The sequence below is a fragment of the Prionailurus viverrinus genome, chromosome A3, assembly GCF_022837055.1.
Source record: "Prionailurus viverrinus isolate Anna chromosome A3, UM_Priviv_1.0, whole genome shotgun sequence".
Taxonomy (NCBI): domain Eukaryota; kingdom Metazoa; phylum Chordata; class Mammalia; order Carnivora; family Felidae; genus Prionailurus; species Prionailurus viverrinus.
Genome location: NC_062563.1, coordinates 49,352,859 through 49,378,320, shown reverse-complemented (window position 1 = coordinate 49,378,320; position 25,462 = coordinate 49,352,859). Strand labels below are relative to the sequence as shown.

Here is a 25,462-nt window from a genome sequence, read left to right as displayed (position 1 = left end):
ATGTACAGGAACAGGTTTCTGTGTGGATGTAAGTTTTCATTTCTTTAGAGCAAATGCCCAGGAGTGGGATTGCTGTGTCATATGGTAATTGTTCAGCTTTGTGAGAAAGTGACAGCCTTTTCCAGAGTGGCTGTACCCTTCTGCATTCCTACCAGCAATGAATGAGAATTAGTTGCTTTGCATTTTCACCAACACTTGGTAGTGTCTGTTTTTTGGATTTCAGCCATTGTTAAGAGGTGTGCCCTGCTATCTTACCATGGTTTTAATCTGCATTTCCCCGATGGCTAATGATGTTGAATGTTCTTGTGTGCTTACCCACCATCTGCACACCCTATTTGGTGAAGTATCTGTTCAAATCTTTTGCCATTTTAGAAGTTGGTTTGTTTATTTTCCTACTTTTGAGTTTAGAGAATTTTTAAATATACTTTGGATACACATTATTTGTCAGACATGTGACTTGCAAATATTTTTCTCTCACTCTGCAGCATCTTGTCTTTTCATTATTTTACATGTATTTTGCAGAGTAAAATTTTAACTTTGATGAAGTCAAATTTATCTATCTGTTCTTTTATGGATTGTCCTTCTAACTTCACATCTAAAAACTTAAAAAAAAATTAATGTTTACTTACTTTTGAAAGAGAGAGAGAGAGACAGAGTGTGAATGGGAAAGAGAGAGAAGGAGATGCAGAATCCAAAGCAGGATCCAGGCTCTGAGCTGTCAGCACAGAGCCCAACATGGGGCTCCACCTCATGGACCGCGAGATCATGACCTGAGCTGAATTGTATGCTTAACCTACTGAGCCACCCATGCGCCCCTAGAAATTCTTCACCTAACTTTAGGTTACAGAGATTTCCTACATTTTCCTCTAAATGTGTTATAGTTATACACTTTACATTTAAATGTAAATGTGAATGTGATGACCACTTCTTTTTCAGAGCAACGTTGCTACCATTTGTGCAGTAAATTAAGTCAGCTACAAGAACACATGCTTGTCAACACAAACTCCAGAAATGAAATACAACACTGGGGCTGGTGTATGATAATTGCAAAACAGAAGGTTAAAAATGGATTAGCTCATAAATGGTGCAGTGATAACACCTTTCCTATTCCTTGCATCAATATGCACTCAAATAGATAAAACATACACGACTGAAAATAAGCATATAGTGAATGCTCACGTATCCTTCACTCAGACTCTATTGTTAGCATAGCTACTATACTGACTTTATCAGATATTTACCAAGTTGCTCATCCTTCTGTCCATCTGTTACTTCGTCTAACCCTCTTTGGGATGCATTTCAAAGTAAGCTGCAGATATCAGTACACTCCCCCTAGACACTGAAGCATGCATGTCATCAGCTGAGGTTCAGATTTGTTTTCCAGAGTAAAAACGACAAAAATTGATTTTAATAGAAAACTGGAGTTTCTAGATCTAATTTAGATAATTCAATCAACATGACCCAGAGATACAAGTTACTTATTATGGTAGAATAGAAAAAATACAGGAATTAGAGCTAACATTTGGTCTATCCCTCCTAGCTGTGTGACCTTGGGCAAGTCACCAATGTCCTGGGGTTTGGCTATCCTTGGGGGCTCACTTAGGGGCTCTAAGATTCCTGATGCTTGGGTCTGCTGATGCTCTAACCATCAGGGATTTTGTAAGTGTTTTATACTTCATTGTAAGTTTTATATGTGATTCTAATATGCAGCCAAGATGGAAAACCACTGGCTGGAACCTCAAATTCATGATCTATAAAATAGACGTGGCTACATCTTCCTGATCAAGCTAGTGAAAGAACTAGGGATGGAAACATATGGGGCATGAGTTCCTCTTCCTGCTACATAGTACCTGAGTATTGACTTGTTTCTTCTTGCCTTTTTTGCCCCATATAGAAATTCTCCTCATATGGTCCAATCATAAATACCCTTAAAAATTTAAGAGTAAGGAAGAGGGTTAACTGTCAGTTTGAAGACATTCCAGCACCTCCTGAGTAATAATTTACCTTGTTTATATTTCTGATACTGACAAGCACCCATTTCTCTTTCAACAGGTTGGCTCTTACAGAGCACATATACTTTCTGCCTCCTGACAGGGGGTGAGATAAGTAGATTCTGTGATAAGCTAGTACATATTAATTCTGCCATACACCTATCTCCCACCCTTGTCACAGTGTCTTCAGTCTTTACAGTGAGTTATGTACTTATACTATCTCAGAGAACTACAGTTTATGAAGTAGTGGACTTGGTGACTCCTGACACTTCTAAGAGGTGTGACCAGTGGGTCCAGGATGACCATCTGTTCAACTGAACCAGTTTAAGCTGCATTGAATCTTCTGATTGAAAAAAAAAATGTACCATTGTCTTATTTCGTCCCCATCTTGAAGACTAGTTCTTAGAGATACAACAAATGTTTTTAAGGCTACCTTTTACTTATGAGAGCACATTTTGAGTATTTATGGAAATGGAGATGACTGGGATGGCATGTGCCTCTCATTTGTCTGGCAGCTGCCTCTTTCAAAACTTTCCTCAAAGTCCATATCACTTTATGTTAGGTCTTCCAAATACTGAAGTCCTGCCAGCCAGAGTGATTCCAGGTGCTATAAGAAGGACATCAAAATGGTCAGATCAGTATTTGGCCTGCTGAAGAGATAGCTTGCCAAGGGCATCCAGTTCTAGAAGCCTGATATTCACACCTCTTGCCCAGTGCATGCTAACAACAGACAGATGGGGCTGTTACAGGGGACAATTCCAGCTGGAACAATATGGCCCAATCTGCTAGCAAAGCAAAGAGAGCTGTGTAAGTCCTTTTCATGAGTGCATCTATCTCCTCCAGGTCACTGCCTGAAGCAACAAGAAAGCTCAAGCCTCTAGGAGCCACTGTGCAAGGATCTCATCTTCCATAAAACTGGACCAGTGGCTGCATTTTTAGAAGCACACAGAGGACATAAGGTGTAGAAGATCCCAGTCCCAGTTACACTCAATACCTCAACTTGGAGACTGACTGTAAAGCAGTGTGAGATATCCACCCTTGTTCCAGAGCCACAGTGGGATGCAGAGGGAGGCAATGATGGAAGCAGATCCCACCCAGATGAGCACAAGGTCCTGGCAGAGCTCACAGGTCACAGAGCAGGAGGTGTTCCAAGGAGGGAAGTAACCAGGAGAGGCAGGGGGCTTCAGTCGGCTTCTGGATTATCCATTTCTCGGCTCATTTCATAGGGGATCCAGAGTGACCTAGATGGCCAGAAGAGTAGAATACCATCATACCAGGAAAAGTGGAGACACTGGCAGTGTTCCATCCAGGGCCTGGCAGTCTTGCTGGGGAAGGAGAAGGGTGTAAGGGGCCCTTCTTAGAAGAAGGTAGACATGGGTCCCTGGGCTTTCAGAAGGGGCCATAAGGGGCAAGTCCACCTCTAGAGATGGAAAATGTTTCCAGTAAGGGTTGATCTTGAATCTTCTCTGACAGTAAGAGGATTAGAAGAAGCTGTCTGGATCACTGGTCAGGGAAGGTCTCTGTCCTTGATGCTGAGTGTGGTCTAGGGGCAGCAGCAGCATCCACTGGGAGATGTTAGAAATACAGACCCTAAGGCCATACCCTGGACAGCCTGAACCCACACCTTCAATTTCAAGCCCTTCAATTTCAGGAAGTGATTTGCTCACACACTCAAACTGGGCAAGGCTTAGGAAAAGTGCTAAGGTAGATGAGGAGTCACCAGGGATGGCTCCTTTCCTGGGAGCTCCTCTCCAGCATAGAGCTGCAGGGAGTCCCCTAGCTGGCACTCTCCCCAGCTTTCTGCCTGAGCTACTTTTTTGTCCAGCCTCCACTTTGGCAAACAAATAGCAGCAACAATGGTGCAACAAACTAATAGCCACTCCCCTTGTTCTCTGTTCCATTCTTCCTTCAGGATCCTCAGACCCCATGAGTTTCTGCATCTTGTTCCAGATGGAGTCTCTCCAGGTGACAGTGGCCCTCTGGAGCTTGTCCGCACTGACTTCATCCTGCGACATGATGCAGGTCCTCATGACAGGGGCTAGCCCAGCTGTCACTAGGTTCTTCGCTGCCACTTAACTCATCTGGCGTGGTACCAATCTGCTTGGGAACAGCTAGGTCAGTGTGTGCTGTGGCACACTGGTTCAGGAGGTCAAAATAAATGGTGTTTTGAAAACCAAGGGCTCAGAGTCAAATTAACCCAGGAATCACTGAATTAAAGTCAGCATGTGAATTCCGGCTAAGCCAAAACTGACCTGTAGAACTTGTGGGGCTGTAACTCTGTAGGGAGTATCTGGAGTTTCCAAGGGTTTGCCAAACCCTTTCTATTTTCCCATATGAGTGTTCCATGGGACACACTTTAGGGAACCTGTGCCAGGGTTCTGACTGCCTCCACATCTACTCAGAAAAAGCTCACAGTTCATGTGACAAGATGACCAAGAACAGCTGGTCTGGCTAAGATCGTGGCATATGAGAACATATGAATGCCATATCCGACTGGTGGGGGGGGGGGGATGTCTTAAATTACAGCCACCTACAGGCATTAAAGAAAAATATTGACCTTGGAGATTGTGATTTAATTGGTTTTGGGGTGTGACCTCTGAATTACTGAGTTTAAAAGCCAAAGAGGACACAGATGCCAGCTGAGGGAAGGGCTCTGGGCTGAGCACAGGCCCGGGGACAGGGTGGGTACTGTCTGGGCCCCCAGTGCCTTCTGGTTGCTCCAGGTTTTCCGTTCCTTCTTCCTACTCTACAGCGCACAGAGAGAGATCTATCTGGGTAAAATGACTGCGGGATTTCTTTTTTTAATAAAATACCAATGGTGTGTCATTTATAATACTCCTCATGTCATGATTTCTCCTTATTCCTTATGTGGAGTCTGTCTTTGTTTTTGTGGTTTGTGAAAAACACAATCTGCTCTCGTGTTGCAACACAGTGCTGAACGTTGCTTGGGAGCAATTTAACATGTGCCACTAACCAGCAGTCCCCAAGACAGGAAGATACAGGGATGCTACTGCAGAGCAGCTCACCATGTACCAGGAGGCCCCCTGTTCTATTTCTGTTTCTTGCACTTGACACAGGTGTCTTTGTAAAGAACTTATTAAACCAAGTCAAGGTCATATAAAATTCTCACCAAGAAGACTCTCAACGAGCTTGGCTGCTCACACAGTTTGGCTTCATTTCTATTAAAAAAATCTTTAGAAATTGATCCTGGAGTTCTTCTGCCTCTGACAGATTCATTTATTCATTAATAAATTAATGAGCACAAATATTAACTGCATGCCTAGACTGTGGAGCTATGGCCTAAGCACTGGAGACATCTGCAGGAGTTTATGCCTCTGTTTCTCACCTTGGAGGCTGCAAACCACTCACCTACAGCCCGTGTGGGAGAAGTGGTCTTCAGACCACCAGCACATAACTTACACTCAGGTCCCCAAAGGGCCATACTGAGGCCTCCTCTGTGGAACTTAGCCTGAAACTCCCTTCCTAGGCTCGGTCCTCCATCTGGCTGGCCAGTCAGTGTTTCCTGAGTGCATTTCCTTAGTCTCTTGTTCATGAATCCTCACATTGTTGTCTGTTTCTGGTGAACTCAACCTAAGACAACTGTGGCAAAGAAGTCAGAAAATAAGTAAGCAAACAGACAATGAATTGAAATGGCAACATTGATTCTGAGAAGCCAGCCCAGTGAAGGGCAAGGAAGAGAACATTTCAGGCATCAGGGATGGCTACAAAAGCCCAAATGGAGGTTGAGAGACTGAAGGAGGCCCCTGAGGTTTGAGATGGTAGGGAGGGCATGAGTGGTGTGGAGGCTGTGGGAGAGGAGCTCTGCTCATGGTGTCCCTGAAAGCCCACAGGGCGTTCATTTTATTGAACTCTGTTTGGGTGATCTGCTACCTAGTGATTACTTAAAAGAGATAAAAGCAAAAGTCCTAGAACAGGAGGCTCAATGATTAATGAATCTATCCAAAGACTTTACTTTTCCTCTATTTTCTAGAAGCATCAGAGTAAAATTCCATATAATATACCATATTGAAACACATCCTGATTGCATCCAGCCTAGGCCAGCACAGCATGGGCAGTTTGTTGAAAAGAGGGCTATCCTCTGGGATTTGATCTCAGTTTAGATGGACCCTCCACCAGAAAGCCTCCCCAAAACACCCTTATCTCTGCTAACCCATTCCTGAATCTATATTTCACAATCTAGACCTCAATGGATAATAACCTTATATAAGGTTATAAGGTTCCAAGCAATGTATTATGTTTCTAAATATGTTTCTCACAACTGTTAGGAATATTCCCTGACTCCACACATTCTATTTGTTTTATGATGGAAAAGACTTCCACCATACCCCTTGGTAGTTCTCACCTTCCCAAGCATGAGATGTCTAGTTATTGGTCTTCTGACATGTTGGCACCAATGCAGACTGACTTACTTACTTACACACACCTATTAAAGAGTCACCAGGACACTGAACTTGGTGGAGGCCGAGGAGAAATGTTTTCATAAACCATTGTGTACATCTACATTATACAACTCTAAAGTATCCTATCTGTACTGGATTTCATTCAAATGAATATGAGGGGAGATAAGTGGCCCTTCGGCTAAGCTTGGGGAAACTTTATTAAAGTAAAATTGGGTTTAGAATAAACATTTTGCTGATATTTGTTCAAAACTGAGTATGGAACATATTCATCAGAGGCTTTTGGGCCTTCTCTTCACTATTATTCAGACTATATTTACGCATGTTAGAAAGCACTTAGCTCACAGCAACATGTAAATGTATCAAAGCAGATTTCATTACAAGAAATAGTCTTACAATGACAGAAGATTCCAGTTCTCTGGCACTGATTCCCTTCATTAAGGCAGCTGTAGATACAACAGGCCCCTCCTCACCTACAATTATGACTAGTGGCTCAGAAGCCCCAGTCAAGAAATCTTTTCAGCACAAATTTGAAAAATTAAAAAGGCTTTTATTTATTTGACACATGAATTTGGTTTGATGCCTCTTCCCTTTTACTTATCAAAAAGTGTTTCAGAGGAATATGAAAAATTATCAGTCTGTATTATTATGACAGATGGATTTATGATCTTGGGAGACACTTTCCCCATCAAATGGTTATAGTTACACACTTCAGTGCCTTTTATTTATATATAAGATGAGAATATGTTAGATGAGAACATAAGAGATCGATTTTTAAGAAACATGCCTTGAATTCCACATTTAGATGAGAGTTAGCCTTGATACAGAAAATTAAAACAATAAATGGCATACTATTATGCCAATCATGTTTATGTTTCACAAAATATTTTTGAATTTTTCTTTGGAAATTGTATTTAGAATGCCCTTACTGGTAACTATTACTTATTTCATGTACGTAAATTTAATTTCTAGATGAATAAAAGTTACTCATACATTGCCTCTTTACAGAATAAGGTGGTTGCTGCAGTTTGGGCAACACAAAATGGGCTATGACTATAAGGAGTAAAACTATTCCCTTGTGTGACTGATCCACAGGTAGATCCACAAGAAACTGGAATATCTAAATATAATTCTTTATAGACTATCCCAAGGGAGGAAAATGATAATTTGATTTTCTAATGCTATAAGCAAATATATGTCATATTATTTGAAGTAATTAATTTGATTAAAATTCTTAACCATAAGCCATCTATGGACATGTGAACACATTCTTTGTTTGAATCTAGTGATGCTGGAAAATGCACATCTAGGACTTCAGGCAGTATCTTGGCAAGATTTCTTATATGATAGTGTCAGGAGGTAGGCATATCTTGTCTTCCAGAAATAACTGGAAAAAAATATCAACACAGCCTTATACAGCCTTATACACTGACCAAAGGTCAGTATATTGAAAAGTATTTACTTACCAACAACTGATGAAATTTGAGTAAGAAAAGTGAGTATCTGTGATGTTGTTACCATGCTTCACGCCAGCTTGGCCCATGCAGTATTTCTGCTAGGGTGGACCTAGCCATGGAAACCATTTGCTTTATTATTGAAAGGGGATTAATTGATTGGGAGTAGAAAATCCATTCCTAGCTATGAATGGGAAAAGTCTGAAGCTCTCCCAACCAATGGCTATAGTCCTGGTTGGGTCAAGTGGCAGATGGGAGAATAACCCAGGAATTTAAAAGGGAGCTCCTGGAAATGAGAGAACTACAGAGGGACTTGGTAAGCTCTCCTCACATCCCTGGCTGACATGGTGGCTAACACAAGAAAAGATAAAAAGAAAACAACAATAACAAAAACAAGAAACACATAGAAAACAAAAATCAAAATGGCAGACATAAAGCCAATCATATAAAAATTACATTTAATACAAATGGATTAATATTCCAATCAAATGAAAGACTGTAAGACAACAAAAAAAAAAAGAAAAGAAATGAGATTAACTACATGCTTTCTATAAGAGACATACTTTAAATTCTAACATAAAAATAAATTCTAAGCAAAAAGATAGAAAAAGATGTATCATGGAAAATGTAATAATAAAAACATGGGAGTGGCATATTAATGTCACACAAAATAGACCTAAAGACAAGAAATATTATTAGACATAAAAAGGAACATTTTATGATGATAAAATGGTCAATACTTTAGCATGATATAACAGTAATCATCATCATCATCAACATCATCATTATCATCAATGTGCATGTACCTACCAATGGAGCCCCAAAATACATAAAGCAAAAACTGACAAAATTAATGGATAAACAGCAAAAACAAAAGACATGAATAGCATCATCAGTCAACCTGACCTAACAAACATTTATAGGATACTTCACATAATGACAAAATATACATTCTTTCACAAGTGTGCATAGCACATTTCCCAGAGCACATTATATGCTATGCCTCATATCAATTCTCAATAAATTTAAGAGAGAAATTATACACACTACATTTTTCAACCACATTAAATTAATTGAGGAGTAAATAATTTAAAAAATTGGGACATCTATGAATATTTGAAAAATTAAATACTTTATTTATTTATTTATTTATTTTTTTAACGTTTATTTATTTTTGAGACAGAGAGAGACAGAGCATGAACGGGGGAGGGGCAGAGAGAGAGGGAGACACAGAATCGGAAGCAGGCTCCAGGCTCTGAGCCATCAGCCCAGAGCCCCATGTGGGGCTCGAACTCATGGACCGGGAGATCGTGACCTGAGGTGAAGTCGGATGCTTAACCGACTGAGCCACCCAGGCTCCCCAGAAAAATTAAATACTTTTATAAATAACCCACTTTAAGAAAGCACAGTGGAGTATTACTTGGCAATCAAAAAGAATGAAATCTTGCCATTTGCAACCGTGTGGATGGAACTGGAGGGGATTATGCTAAGTGAAATTAGTCAGAGAAAGACAAAAATCATATGATTTCACTCATATGAGGACTTTAAGAGACAAAACAGATGAACATAAAGGAAGGGAAACAAAAATAATATAAAAACAGGGAGGGGGACAAAATAGAAGAGACTCATAAATATGGAGAACAAACTGAGGGTTATGGGAGGGGTTGTGGGGGGGTGTGCTAAATGGGTAAGAGGCACTAAGGAATGTACTCCTGAAATCATTGTTGTACTATATGCTAACTAATTGGGATATAAATTAAAAAAAAATAAAAAATAAAACAAGTTAAAAAAAAAGAAAGCACAATCGATATTAGAAAATATTTTGAACTCAATTAAAAATGAACACAACCTATCAAAAATTTGTAGTTAAAACAGTATTTGAGAGAAAGTATAAATTTAAACATATATATCATAAAGGGGAAAAAATCTCAAATGGAAACTAAGCTCCCATGTAAAGAAACTAAAGAAGAGCAAATTTAACCCAAAGGAAACAGACAGAAGGGTATCATAAACACCTAAATGAAAATCGGTGAAATGGAAAACCAAAAAACAAGAGAACAATCAGTGGAACCAGAAGTCAGCTACTTGAAATGATCAACAAAATTTATAAACCTTTGGCTAGACTGACCAAGGAAGAAACATAAAGCCTTGAATTACCAAAAGTATACATAAAAGAGGCGACACCACCAACCATACAGAAAATAGAAAGATTTAAGTGGAATATTATGAACAACTCTATGCCAGCAAATTACAAAATTTGGATAAAATGGACAAATTCCTAGAATGACACAAATTACTAAAACTGCATCAAGAAGAAAGGAAAATCTGAAGCTTTTCTTTAAAATAATAGATTTAAAACAATAAAGAAATCATCTTATTTCTTATTGATTTGATACTGATTTCAGATCAGTAATAAAAATTCTTCCCACAAAGAATAGCCAAGGCCCAGATGTCTTTAGTGATGACTTTGAACAAATATTTAACAAACAACGCCCCCCAATACTATGCAGATTCTTTCAGAAAACAGGAGGGAACACTTCTTTACTCATTCTATAAGGCCAGTATTACCCTGATACCAAAACCAGGAAGAAATATCACAAGAAAGGAACTACAGACCAATATCCCTCATGGACACAAACATAAAAATTCTTAACAAATTATTAGTGAGTCAAATCTAGCAATCTTTAAAGAGGAGTATATACCATGACCAAGGGGGATTAATCCCCCAAAGTAAGGACACTTTTATATCTGAAAATCAGTTCATGTAATGGATCACATTAATAGAATAAAGGACAAAAGAAAAATTTACACATGATCATCTAAATAGAGAAAATGCATTTGATGAAATGCAACACCTATTTTCTTATTAAAAAAAAACTGTTCAACAAAGTTGTGATGGAAGGGAATTTCCTACTCCTGCTTAAGAACATGAACAACATTATCTTTCATCAGGAAAGTCTGAGTGCTTTCCCAGGATTAGGAGCAAGGCAAGGATGCCTCCTGCTTGCCATCTCCCTTCAACATCATATTTGAGGTTCTAGCCAGTGGCAATGGAGAAAACAAAGAAAATCAAACCTCAAATCGCCCACCCCAAACCTCTCTAGGGGAGACTAAAAATATTTTCTATATTATCGATTATTTTCTGAATTATTTATTTCCTCTGGGTCAATTTCTCTATTGTTTTTCTGTCTCATTCACTCTTTTGAGTTTTCTTCAAGTGTTTGTTGAGTCCTCCCTCTTTGCTCATGTTTATGAATGGAGCACCTCAGTGCTAAACTGCAGTTGTGAAATCCTGAATCTCCTGACAGGCTTCAAGTGTGTAACGGGAGGGCAGACTCCTGATCTTGGGGAGGCCCAGCTGCAGCTCAGGGCAGCGAGGGAGTGGTCTGTGACTGCCCCAGCTCTGCCTCTTCATACTTTACCTGTGGATTCTGAAACCGCAGTTCACTGTAACACAAACTTTTCCCCCTTCCTAATGTTGGAGGAACAGCATCACCATTAGGAGGCAGGAGTCTGAAGTCAGCATGTCTCAGATCCAAGAGCTGCCGGTACATCCAACTGTGTGACTTTGGACACCACCCAAGCTTCAGTGTCATTTGCACAGGATGAGGCAGGATTAACACTTGTGGCCCAGTGTTGCTGTGGGGTTACATGGCAGAGGGTGCATGAAGAGCCTGACATAGATGCTCCACCAGTAGGTGCCTGACGTCTCCTTCCTTCCCGCTGCAAAGAAAAGGCTCACCCACCTTGGTCACTCTTTCTAAGTGATGATGTTCCATGTGCTCTAGGATCCTGAAGGAGTTGCATTATCACAAATAAATGGGTCATAATTGGCCTTTCAGCATTTGATAAGCATCTCTAACAGCAAGGGGGCTCTTAGGACTCTCTAGCCCTGAACTTCACCTACTTCATTTCATAGCTTTAAACCCAAATTTTATATTTCATACAACTGCTTTATCACTGGTGCCTGAAGTCTCTGAGTGTCTGTGTATGAAAAGGAGAAGTGTTTTCCTGCTATTGATGTTCCTAAAAGATGTAGTTTCACTGCAGTCTGGGCACTAGATGAAGCAGTGGTCAAACTCCAGGGAAGAGGCCCTGGAGCTGTAGAGCACCAGGCCCAGCATCATACACCCAGAGTGCCCTGAGGGTGCCCACGGGGAGGCTTGTCTGGTTACACTGAGTGCAATGACACCGAAAGATGAGCAGCCACCTCTGCATTCCTGCAACCCCTCAGGAGGCCCCCTGAGATCTCCCTGTCTGATTTGGAGCCCTGACAATTCACCATGACTAGCAACTCCCTCTTGGGTAGAGCAGAGCAAATCTCAATTTCTGAGGCCCTTACATAAAGATTCTTGAAATTAGCTACAGAACCTATTTGCATAAGTATGACCTCAAAGGCTAACTGAAAACTTCACATGTTCTTGTAGAAATTTGTGTCAGGTGAGCAAACCTCTCTGGATCAGGGACTCTCCATTATAAATGTCAGGGGCAAACCTCTCCAGGTAGAGTGAGAAGGGAGCAGGTAAGAGGAAGGTTTCCTTGTACACAGAAACTTCAAGGACAAGAACCCCTTATCTTTACCAGGGCAATGGCTTTCTGAAAAGTACAATTTTCAGGAAATGGTATCAACTTGCTATAGACCAAGTGAAGCTATAGAATTCCCTGAGAAGTTAAATTGTCATTTTTTGTTGTTGTTTTATCTGAAGTAGTACTGCCTTCTGGGATGAGCTCCAAATCAATAACTATTGTATTTTCTGTTTAAGTGACAATATAACCATGACTGTTGTCACTCTGTTCAATTAGATGATCTTAAAAATATATATATGTCAAAAAGGCAAACTTTTTTTCTCTATGATAGACTATAGACTGCAATAATTGGCAACCAATTTGTTGGCACTTTCCTATATTGCCACCCTAAAAAGTCCTTCCCACACTGACTTTGGGCTTAGCTGTGTGTCTTTCTTTGGCCAATAAGACAGCAACATGCCTAACACAAGCAAAGACTTGGAAAGCCCTTGCACATTGAGACTCACCCTCTCTTGCTGCTCTTGGAATCTCTACCATGACTGCTATGTGATGGAGTGACCTGCTGGATGAGAGTCATGTGGTCAAGCCACTTCTGTCATCCCAGCTAATGGCCAGCCAGCATTCTCAAGTACAGCTGGGTAGCTGAGCAGCAGCTACCCACAGACCAGTGAGGAGACACAGGTAAGACTAGCAGAGCAAGAACCATCCAGCTGAGACTCATCCCAGTTGCTGACCCTGAGAATCATGACCTAAATAAATAGTTGTTTTAAGCCACTGTTTTTGGGGATTTGTAATGCAGCAAATGCTAACTGATACAGGCCCCTTTATTATTTCATGAAATAGAAAAACAGTCAACCTTAGAACAGTTGCTCCATGCATGCTGACACTTTTTTTTAAATCTTTATTTATTTTTGAGAGAGAGAGAGAGCGTGCAAGTGGGGGAGGAACAGAGAGATAGGGAGACACAGAATCCAAAGCAGGCTCCAGGCTCTGAGCTGTCATCACAGAGCCAGAGGAGGGGCTCTAACCCATGAACTGCAAGATCATGACCTGAGCTGAAGTTGGACACTTCACCGACTGAGCCACTCAGGTGCCCTTGCATGCTGACACTTCTAACCACTCACTAGTTGCTTGTTTGTTTGTTTATTTGTTTGTTTGCTTGTTTGTTTGTTTTCATGAATAAAGAGTGCAATGGCCACACCATAAGAATGTTGCTGAGAGAATACCTTATTTTTACAGAATTCCTAATGGACCAAATCTGCCACTTTGAATGACCCTCTAGAATACTCTATGGCTATGCTAGACAGCAATGAAGGAGTGCCAACTGCCATAACTGTGCCTTGATACCTTCCCCTCAGAGCCTGTGGGAAGATCCATCTCTTGGTTTGGATTTGTTCCCTGGATATCAAACAGAAAGTCTTGTAAGAGACAGCCCAGCTTTTAAAGTACTTGTTCCACTGATGTCTTTGGGTGGACCCTTTCTGGCAAAGGCACAAATGCCAACATGCTCTGCCTTACCCCTACAGTCAAAGGTGACTACAAAAATATTAGTACACAGTAGGCACTATAATCATGACTGAAGATTCCAGCTGCTGCATCATTAAAATAATTGTTTCTGATGGGCTGCCTCTACTGTTGCCAGGACAGGGAAACAAACTGGGCGGCAGAGCTCACCTCCCCAGAAGCCTGCACTACCTGTCAAAGTCTTAGACTAACCAGATAAAAAATCCTGTTGCCCCAGCCACCCATATCCTAACATTTAATTTAAAATATTGACTCTAAGTAGGTTGTGGTCCTTTGCAAAGTTCTAAAACCACATCTACTGGCTGAGGTCACTTTGTGAAAATTATTGCAAAAAAATGGATTCAGTAATTGATTGACAAAAATGTGGATTAAGACATACTATGGAAAGAACACTTGCATTTAAATAATGGTTGTATTTATTTGCAAGCTCAATCTGAAGCCAATGCAAGTCTTAAAGGAAAAGGAGTAAGATTCCCTTCAGTGTAGTTTGTTGTGAAGCCACAGAATGGAAGTGGACTAAAGACCAAGAAGATGTATTATTCACTTGTTCATCTTCACTGATACTGATGTAATGTAGTTATTCAAGGATATGGACTTTTAAGTGCATGGATACAAGGAAAGGGAGGGAGGAATGAAGCCCACACAAGTAACAGAGTAATGAAAGAGACATTCAAGAATCCCAAAATTGTAAATTCTAATGGATATTATATATTGGAGCTTATTTTCCAAATATTCTTAACAAAGCTGAAAATCCTCTGCTAGCCAGCTTGGCCACTTGGAGGCTTAAGGACATCTCTGCACAGGATAGGCCTGCCCCCTTCCTTTGCGCCATCTCCAAACAATGGCACACTTCACTTTTTAAGTATTTCTTCAGTTCTACTGCTATCCTGATTCTCTCCCTCACTGTGTCGTATGACAATTCCCAAAAGCTCTGTGCATCCAGTTTGGTCCTAGCCCCATGTCCCTCCCCTCACCCCTCCATCTCTCCATTCTGTCCCACTGTCCCACTCTGCAACCATAGCAGCTTCCAAAAACTTGAATCTGACCCCAGCTCTCCTGCCTGAAACTCCTCAGTGGTTTCCATGGCCACAGCATCCTTCAAGGTATCTAGCAGCATGGCCTATGGGGTGGTAGCTGAGGAGGGCTGAAGCTGTAGATGGTTGGGCCAGGGCTAGTCTCGGGTCACACCCCCCCCCAGGGCTCTCTCTTGATGTTATTACATGTCCTTCCTTCTTGTAAGCATATGGGTTTGTGACCTCACCTAAAATCCAGCCTCCCTTGGAAGGCTGGTACAGTCCTCAGTTACAGGACTTTCCTTTTGGTCCTGTGTCCCGACTTCACCATGATCCATAGGTCTTACAAGTATAATCAGTTACTATCTCCTGCTGACCTAGGTTGGATGCTTCTGTGCTTTATCTGCTCATGATGTCCTCTTTGACCAGAATTCTCTTGCTAACTCCCCACGAGCCCTCTTGCTTAGAGTCTGGTTCTTTACCTCATGATGCAGTGCAGGGAGTGCTTCCTCTGTAATGACTGCTGACCCGCCACATTATGCTTGGAGTCCCATCACCCTTACTTTGGATGCTTTCAGAGCAGACTGAGTACTCTACCATCATAACTCCTGTGTTATGTGGCAACTGCACTTTTGTATATCTGCTTCCTGAACTTCAAGCAGTTCAAGTGTCATCTATATGTTTGCATTCGACAAAACCGTCAGGTCTTAGAAAAGAGTGGACAATTGACAGTGGCTTGTGAATGCAAGCCAAAGTACTTCTTGCAGCTTTCTCAAAACTTTAGAATGGCCAGAGATGATATCCTCCTCCTCCCCTTAACAGGTGCCACCAGAGGGTGTGAAGGTTCGCTCTGATGGCCTCTCGCGCAACTTGACTTCTCTGTACTCCCTTACAGTTGGTTTTCATGGGCTCTATTCACAAGGATTGCTACATGACATTTCTCATTTCTGAATTTCCCTTCCGATTAAACCCGTCTTTCTCCAGCTGCTTCTGGTTCTCAGTGCACTTCCAGGCCTGATGCTTCTGGTCTGCTTGGCTGCTGTGCTGTGTTACAATATGTCCAAAATGAATGTTTCAGAGAATGTAATCCAAATGCCCTTACCTGCCCTCCAGTCTCCTGAAGAAGTGACTCTTGAAACAACTCAACTCATCTTCCCTTTAGGCTAGTACTCCTACTTATTTCTTCCAGCAGGCTTTAGCTATATCAAGCCTCCCTTAGAAGAAACTCTAGAATGCCAAATTAAGGAAACTACATGTGGCAGCAAAAACACTTCTCAAATTGTCCCTACACATGCCTTTTCAGCCTAATGTGGCTCTAGGACCATAAGCCTCCCTCTCACCTTGATCACTGTTGCCAATAACCCCTCTCTCATGAGTGTGGGGTGAGCAGGAATACCCAGTTGATTTCCAGTGCTGGCAATCTTTAAATCCACCAGTAGCTCCAGTCTTATGGCCATTACCTTGTGCTGTCTCTGCCGGCATCCCTGCTGAAGCCCCCACTGGGTGTTGGTCACCTAGACTTTCTCTACTCCATTTTCAATGTATATTTAAGGATGATTCCGTTTCTCTGCATTTTCACACACAAGTTTCATTCCCTAACTTTTGCTAGGCGCTCATGGGTCCCCACCCAATCCCCATTCCCCATTCCCAAAGGCTTATGATAAACACATCCTCTGACCTCCAGCTCCTGGAATTCCTCCTCCTCCTCCACGTCGTAGGACAGTGTGTGGATTTTGATGTCGTCAGGCGAGAGGTCAATGAACTTCCCATCAGGGTACTCCAGGCTCTCTTTGGTGGGCGACCGGTCCTCAATGAAGGTGGTCTCACAACAGTCGGCAGCCACGCCATCCCCCCAGGAGCGCAGCACACCCTCTGAGTAGAGGATGATGTTGGGACGGAAATGGGACTCCACAGACTGCGGAAGGGTGTTGGGATCCAGCAGCTGCTGTACTGGCTCACTCCTGCTGCTGTCCAGGGTGGCTGGCGCTGCACTGCCCACCACCCGGCAGCTCTGGTACTGTGGTGCTGGGTAAACAGACACCAGGCCATCTCTGCTCTCAGCCATGAAGTTTCTGGTGTTAATTAAGCCATTCCTCTTGCCAGCATCACTGATTTTACTGTGCACCAGCACACTCTTCTGTTCAGTTATGCCATCCATGGTGCTCTCCCTCCTCAACTGGGTGTAAGGCTGGCAGGCTGCACTCCAGGGTCACACTTGCCTCATGGGACCCATTTCTCCTGAAGGCAGAGGAAACAGAGATGAGACAAGAAAATCACACCTGACAAAAAGCTAATTACCCGGACCGTCGCTGTTTCAGCATGTACTAGTCAGCCAATATGCACAGAAACTGGGGGAGTCAGATGATATTCTAGTCCTACCTATTCTACCAATTTTAAAAAGGCTCTATCTGAGCAGCCAATCAGAGAAAGCCAGATATTGATTACTCACATCTCTATAAAGACTTTGCTTCCAAATAAAGGAGACTTTGCAGGAATTGGAACCACTGTAGCTCTAGAGAAACCTGTGATTGCCGGCAGACATCTTGAAATCCTTGGGTAAATCCAATCACATTAGCATTGGGCCAGGCCAGAGGGAAAATAAGGCTGTAAATCTGTAATGGGGATTGACTCTTCCCAGGTCCATGGCTATTTATTCGAGCAGAAAACACATGCTCAAGGAAGAAATAATGTCCCACACAGATTTAGAAGTTAAATGACAGGAAAACCCACTTTATTAGTACCACGTATGGACAAAATTCCCCAACTGAGGAAACACTCACATGTATATTCAAGTACATTCTAATGTATGTATGAGAAATGCCTACTGGTCTTCCAACACGGGCCCAGGAATTGAACTAGAAATTCCCCTGCCTTAATAGCCCTCAACTTAGAGAAACACCTACATATTTGGGATACAATTAAGAAGGCTTCTAAATTGTTTCTAGCTAGATCATGTTCCTTTCTAGGGTTTTGAATATTTAAAAAAAAAAAAGGGAGGGGAAGGAGGAGGAGGAAAAGAAAGAAAGATACCAAAGATTAAGGTTTTGGAGATAATGAATATCCTTGAACAGCAAAGGAAGCCATCAACAAACAAAAAGGCAACCTATGGAATGGATGATGATATTTACAAATGATATATCTGATAAGAAGTTAATATACAAAGAACTTATACAACTCACACCAAAGAATAAAACAAAACAAAAGACAATCTGATTTAAAAATGGGCAGAGGACCTAAATAGACATTTTTCCAAAGAAGACATACAGATGGCCAAGAGACATATGAAAAGATACTGGACATAACTTATCATCAGGAAGATGTAAATCAAAGCCATGATGACATATAACCTCACACCAGTCAGAATAACTAGTATAAAAAAGACTAGAAATAAAGTGTTGGTGAAGATGTGGAGAAAAAGGAACACTTGTGCACTGGAGGTGGGAATGTAAACTGCTGCAGCCACTGTGGAAAACAGTATGTAGGTTCCTCAAAGAGTTAAAAATAAAAATACCATATGATCCAGTAATTCCACTACTGGGTATTTACCCCACAAAAATGAAAATGCTATTTGAAATGGTATATACACCCCTATGTTTATTGAAGCATTAATTACAATAGCCAAGATATGGAGATGATCCAAGTGTCCATTTATAGATGAATAGATGAATAGATAAGAAGATGTGGTGAATATAGGTGTATATATACATATATTATATGTATATAATGGAATATTATTCAGCCATAAAAAAGAATGAGATCTTGCCATTTTTGACAACATGGATGGACCTAGAAGGTATTATGCTAAGTGAAATAAGTCAGGTAAAGACAAATACTATATGATTTTACTTATATGTGGGATCTAAAAAACACAACAAGAGAACAGACACACTCAAAAACCCAACAGACTCCTAAATACAGAGAAAAAAACTGGTGGTTGCCGAGGGGAAGAAGGATGGGGAGGTGGGCAAAACAAGTGAAGGGGATTAGGAGGTACAAACTTCCAGTTATGAAATAAGTAAGTCACAGGGATGAAAAGTACAGCATAGAGAATATAGTCAATATTGTAGTAACATATGGTGACAGATGGTGATTACACTTATCATGGTGAGCACTGAAAAATGTATAGATTTGTTGAATCACTATGTTATATACCTGAAACTATGTGGTATGTCAACTACAGTTAAATAAAAAATTAAACAAACATTTAAAAAATTTAAATAGAATAATTTAGAAGTATTTGAGTAATTTTCCTAGAAGTAAAAAAAAAAAATAATAATGATTTAAGAACACTTGCACCTTTTCTCAAGATTTTATGAATGCTTAAGGTTTTTCCTAACAACAAAAAGAATAAATTTCCTCAGGCATTTTCTGTTTGCAAGTTAATAGCTATTATGTATGAAAACACTTTGAGTGTTGGGACTTTGAGAACTCTGGCTTTCTATGAGATTTCAGAATTTTCTCATATTATAACTGCTTTATTTGGTGGTAGCTACAAGAATTCAAAATTTTAGACCAACCGAGAAATAGGGAGGATACCTTTGTGACTAAGTAGAAAATAACATTTTAGTAGAGTTGACAAATGACTAGTGAAACTACAGCATAAGCACAGAGAGATGGTGGGTATTATTTATGTGACACTGTGTCAGATTTAAGACAGGTCAAAAAACTCACTGCCACTTCTGCTGATTTAGCTCTGGCATTTAACATCTTAAGACTGAAACCGTGAAACTATTTGGACAAGATCTTTTGAGTACCTGCAACATGTGAGGCACAATATATGTCTAAGCATCATCTTTGGGACTGTTCTTCTTCCAAGGCAGAATAATATGCTCATTGAAGTACTTGTGGTCCAAACCCTCAGCTTCTCTAATCTTCTCCTTCTACAGAGAAGTCACTGGGTTGATCTCAGAATTGGGCCCCTTGTATGGTTTGTGAAGGCCAGATGTACCACCAAGCTTAGAATAACCTTCTTGAAGTATAGTTCACTTCTCAGACTGAGCTCCTTCTTCTCAAATATGTATTATCTTACAAAAGACATGTGGTTGCATGTGTTCAAACCCCATCTCTTCAATGGAGTCACAGGCTCTTGCTCAGACGAAGGATCTCCCCTTTTCTGGTGTGTTCTCAGACACTGTGCTACAATTTCTGTTATGGGTGCTGTTACATCCTCTTCTGCAAACATCAAAACTGCTAATGTCAACATCTTCCTCCAGCCCTTGCCCCTGCAAGAGGCAGTTCACCTTGAGCTGCACAAGCCCCAAATGTGAATCTGATATTACAGCATCTTGAGGCATGCACAGCTTAGGTCTCTGAGGTGCTGTCCACAGTTTGACACCTATAATGCTTAGCTGAGAACTGGAAACATGAGCACCACCTGGAAGTTTGTTAGAAGGTGGAATCTTCAGTACACCTTGAACTACTGAATCATAATCTGCATTTTAACACCATTCCAAGTGATTATTTTGCACATAAAACAGAGGGGTGCTGTTCTATCATATATAGTGCAAGTTTTGGCTAGTTGCACAGTTGGGTTGACTATACAATGGATTATATACTATCTTTTAAAAAAGTATTCAAATTAATATATCAAATATTCTTAAGGGTTTTGTTTTCTTTTTTTATATTTTATTTTATTTTATTTTATTTTATTTTGTGTGTATGGAGATAGAGCTTAGAGGTCTACTTTATTTCAACACTTGGAATTCAAAGTGTCCCTAACCCACAATGAACCAGCTTTTCATGGGAATCTTACATTTATGGCGAGTGCAAATTGCAGCTAGTTTGGCTTATCTTGCACACTCCTATGTTTCTATTGAAAACTACTGTTGATCCTTGACAACGTGGGATTGAATTGAATGGGTTCATTTATGGGCAGATTGTTTTTTCTTTTTTCTTTTTCATAGTTTCTTTTTTTTATTAACTTGTTTTATTTTTTTATTTTTTTAAATTTACATCCAAATTGGTTAGCATTTAGTGCAACAATGATTTCAGGAGTACATTCCTTAGTGCCTCTTACCCATTTAGCCCACCCCCCCTCCCAACACCCTTCCCATTACCCTCAGTTTTCTCTCCACATTTATTAGTCTCTTCTGTTTTGCTCCCCCCCGTTTTTATATTATTTTTGTTTCCCTTCCCTTATGTTCATCTGTTTTGACTCTTTTTTTTTTTTTACAATTTTTTTTAACGTTTTTATTTTTGAGGCAGAGAGCCAGAGCATGAATGGGGGAGGGTCAGAGAGAGAGGGAGACACAGAATCTGAAACAAGCTCCAGGCTCTGAGCTGTCAGCACAGAGCCCGGACGCGGGGCTCGAACTCATGAACCGTGAGATCATGACCTGAGCCGAAGTCGGAGGCTTAACCGACTGAGCCACCCAGGCGCCCCTGTTTTGACTCTTAACGTCCTCATATGAGTGAAGCCATATGATTTTTGTCTTTCTCTGACTAATTTCACTTAGCATAATCCCCTCTTGTTCCATCCACGCAGTTGCAAATGGCAAGATTTCATTCTTTTTGATTGCCAAGTAATACTCCATTGTATATATATACCACATCTTCTTTATCCATTCATCCATCGATGGACATTTGGGCGCTTTCCATACTTTGGCTATTGTTGATAGTGCTGCTATAAATATGGGGGTGCATGGGTCCCTTCAAAACAGCACACCTGTATCCCTTGGATAAATGCCTAGTAATGCAATTGCTGGGTCGTAGGATAGTTCTATTTTTAGTTTTTTGAGGAACCTCCATACTGTTTTCCAGAGTGGCTACACCAGCTTGCATTCCCACCAACAATGCAAAAGAGATCCTCTTTCTCTGCATCCTCACCAACATCTGTTGTTGCCTGAGTTGTTAATGTTACTCATTCTGACAGGGGTAAGGTGGTATCTCATTGTGGTTTTGATTTGTAGTTCCCTGATGACGAGTGATGTTGAACATTTTTTCATGTGTCAGTTGGCCATCTGGATGTCTTCTTTGGAGAAGTGTCTATTCATGTCTTTTGCCCATTTCTTCACTGGATTATTTGGTTTTGGGTGTTGAGTTTGATAAGTTCTTTATAGATTTTGGATACTAACCCTTTATCTGATAAGTCATTTGCAAATATCTTCTCCCATTCTGTCGGTTGCCTTTTACTTTTGTTGATTATTTCCTTCGTTGTGCAGAAGCTTTTTATTTTGATGAGGTCCCAGTAGTTCATTTTTGCTTTTGTTTCCCTTGCCACTGGAGACGTGTTGAGTAAGAAGTTGCTGCAGCCAAGATCAAAGAGATTTTTGCCTGCTTTCTCCTCAAGGATTTTGATGGCTTCCTGTCTTCCATTGAGTCTTTCATCCATTTTGAGTTTATTTTTGTGTATAGTGTAAGAAAGTAGTCCAGGTCCATTCTTCTGCATGTCGCTGTCCATTTTTCCCAGCACCATTTGCTGAAGAGACTGTCTTTATTCCATTGGATATTCTTTCCTGCTTTATCAAAGATTAGTTGGCCATACATTTGTGGGTCTATTTCTGGGTTCTCTAGTCTGTCCATTGATCTGAGTGTCTGTTTTTGTGCCAGTACCAATACTGTCTCAGTGATTAAAGCTTTGTAGTATAGCTTGATGTCTGGAATTGTGATGCCTCCTGCTTTGGTTTTCTTTTTCAAGATCGTTTTGGCTATTCGAGGTCTTTTCTGATTCGATACAAATTTTAGGATTATTTGTTCTAGCTCTGTGAAGAATGCTGGAGTTATTTTGATAGGGATTGCATTAAATATGTAGATTGCCTTGGAAAGTATCTACATTTTAACAATATTTGTTCTTCCTATCCAGGAGCATGGAATCTTTTTTCCATTTTTTTTTGTCTTCTTCAATTTCTTTCATAAGCTTTCTATAGTTTTCAGCATACAGATTTTTTACCTCTTTGGTTAGATTTATTCCTAGGTATTTTATGGTTTTTGGTGCAACTGTAAATGGGATCAATTCCTTGAATTCTCTTTCTGTCACTTCATCGTTGGTGTATAGGAATGCAACCGATTTCTGTGCATTGATTTTATTTATGGCAACTTTGCTGAATTAATGAATCAATTCTAGCAGTTTGTTTTGGTGGAATCTTTTGGGTTTTCCATATAGAGTATCATGTCATCTGCGAAGAGTGAAAGTTTGACCTCCTCCTGGCTGATTTGGATGCCTTTTCTTCTTTGTTTTGTCTGATTGCAGAGGCTAAAACTTCCAATACTACGTTGAATAACAGTGGCGATAGTGGACACCCCTGTCTTATTCCTGACCTTAGGGGGAAAGCTCTCAGTTTTTCCCCACTGAGGATGATATTAGCATTGGGGCATTCATATATGACTTTTATGATCTCGATGTATGCTCCTTCCATCCCTACTTTCTTGAGGGTTTTTATCAAGAAAGGATGCTGTATTTTGTCAAATGCTTTCTCTGCATCTATTGAGGGGATCATATGGTTCTTGTCCTTTCTTTTATTGATGTGAGGAATCACATTAATTGTTTTGTGGATATTGAACCAGTCCTGCATCCCAGGTATAAATCCCACTTGGCTGTGGTGAATAATTTTTTTAATGTATTGTTGGATCTGGTTGGTTAATACCTTGTTGAGGATTTTTGCATCAATGTTCATCAAGGAAATTGGTATATAGTTCTCCTTTGTAGTGGGTCTTTGTCTGGTTTTGGAATCAAGATAATGCTGGCTACATATAAAGAGTTTGGAAGTTTTCCTTCCATTTCTATTTTTTGGAACAGTTTCAAGAGAATAGGTGTTAACTCTTCCTTAAATGTTTGGTAGAATTCCCCTGGAAAACCATCTGGCCCTGGACTCTTGTTTTTTGGCAGATTTTTGATTACTAATTCGATTTCCTTACTGGATATGGGTCTGTTCAAATTTTCTATTTCTTCTTGTTTCCGTTTTGGTAGTGTATATATTTCTAGGAATTTTTCCATTTCTTCCAGTTTGCCCATTTTATTGGCATATAATGGCTCATAATATTCTCTTATTATTGTTTTTATTTCAGCTGTGTTCGTTGTGATCTCTCCTCTTTCATTCTTGATTGTATTTATTTGGGTCCTTTCCTTTTTCTTTTTGATCAAACTGGCTAGTGGTTTATCAATTTTGTCAATTCTTTCAAAGAACAAGCTTCTGGTTTCATTAATCTGTTCCACTGTTTTTTTGTTGTTGTTTTGATAGCATTAATTTATGTTCTAATTTTATTATTTCCTGTCTTCTGCTGGTTTCGGGTTTTATTTATTCTTCTTTTTCCAGCTCCTTAAGGCGTAAGGTTAGGTTGTGTATCTGAGATCTTTCCTTCTTTAGGCAGGCCTGGATTGCTATATACTGTCCTCTTATGACCACCTTTGCTGCATCCTAGAGGTTTTGGGTTGTGGTGTTATCATTTTCATTGGCTTCCATATACTTTTTAATTCCCTCTTTAACTTCTTGCTTAGTCCATTCATTCTTTAGTATGATGTTCTTCAATCTCCAAGTATTTGTTACCTTTCCAAATGTTTTCTTGTGATTGATTTTGAGTTTCATAGCGTTGTGGTCTGAAAATATGCACAGTATGATCTCAATCTTTTTGTACTTACTTAGGGCTTATTTGTGTCCCAGTATATGTTTTATTCTGGAGAATGTTCCATGTGCACTGGAGAAGAATGTATATTCTGCTGCTTTAGGATGAAATGTTCTGAATATATCTGTTAAGTCCATCTGGTCCAGTGTGTCATTCAAAGCCATTGTTTCCTTGTTGATTTTTTGATTAGATGTTCTGTCCATCACTGTTAGTGCAGTGTTGAAGTCTCCTACTATTATGGTATTACTATCAATGAGTTTCTTTATGTTTGTGATTAATTGATTTATATATTTGGGTGTTCCCACATTTGGCACATAAATGTTTACAATTGTTAGGTATTCTTGGTGGATAGATCCCTTGATTATGATATAATGCCTTTCTGAATCTCTTGATCCAGTCTTTATTTTGAAGTCTAGATTGTCTGATATAAGTATGGCTACTCTGGCTTTCTTTTGTTGGCCATTATCATGATAGATGGTTCTCCATGCCCTTATTTTTAATCTGAAGGTGTCTTTAGGTCTAAAGTGGGTCTCTTGTAAATAGCATATAGATGGATCTTGTTTTCTTATCCATTCTGTTACCCTATGTCTTTTGATTGGATCATTGAGTCCATTGACCTTTAGAGTGAGTACTGAAAAATATGAATTTATTGCCATTATGATCCTTTCTAATCTTTGTTGCTATATATATATATATATATATATATATATATATATTTCTCCCATTTTTCTCCCAAGAGTCCCCCTTAAAATTTTTTGCCGGGCTGTTTTAGTGGTCACAAATTCCTTTAATTTTTGTTTCTCTGGGAAACTTTTTATATCTCCTTCTATTTTGAATGACAACCTTGCTGGATAAAGAATTCTTGGCTGCATATTTTCCTGGTTCAGCACACTGAATATATCCTACCACTCCTTTCTGGCCTGCCAAGTTTCTGTGGATAGGTCTGCTGCAAACCTGATCTGTCTCCCCTTGTAGGT

At 40.1% G+C, this 25,462-nt stretch overlaps 1 protein-coding gene across 3 annotated transcripts in view; it reads right to left on the bottom strand.

The window, feature by feature from the left end:
- Positions 1 to 25,462, bottom strand: part of SYNDIG1 (synapse differentiation inducing 1) — a 186,834-nt gene that overhangs the window by 88,911 nt on the left and 72,461 nt on the right. For all 3 annotated transcript variants that reach the window (XM_047853322.1, XM_047853323.1, XM_047853324.1), the window contains exon 2: positions 16,606 to 17,165. In XM_047853322.1, coding sequence (XP_047709278.1) covers positions 16,606 to 17,085 — 480 coding nt within the window. In that variant the 5' untranslated portion in view covers positions 17,086 to 17,165. The remainder of the gene's footprint in view (positions 1 to 16,605; positions 17,166 to 25,462) is intronic.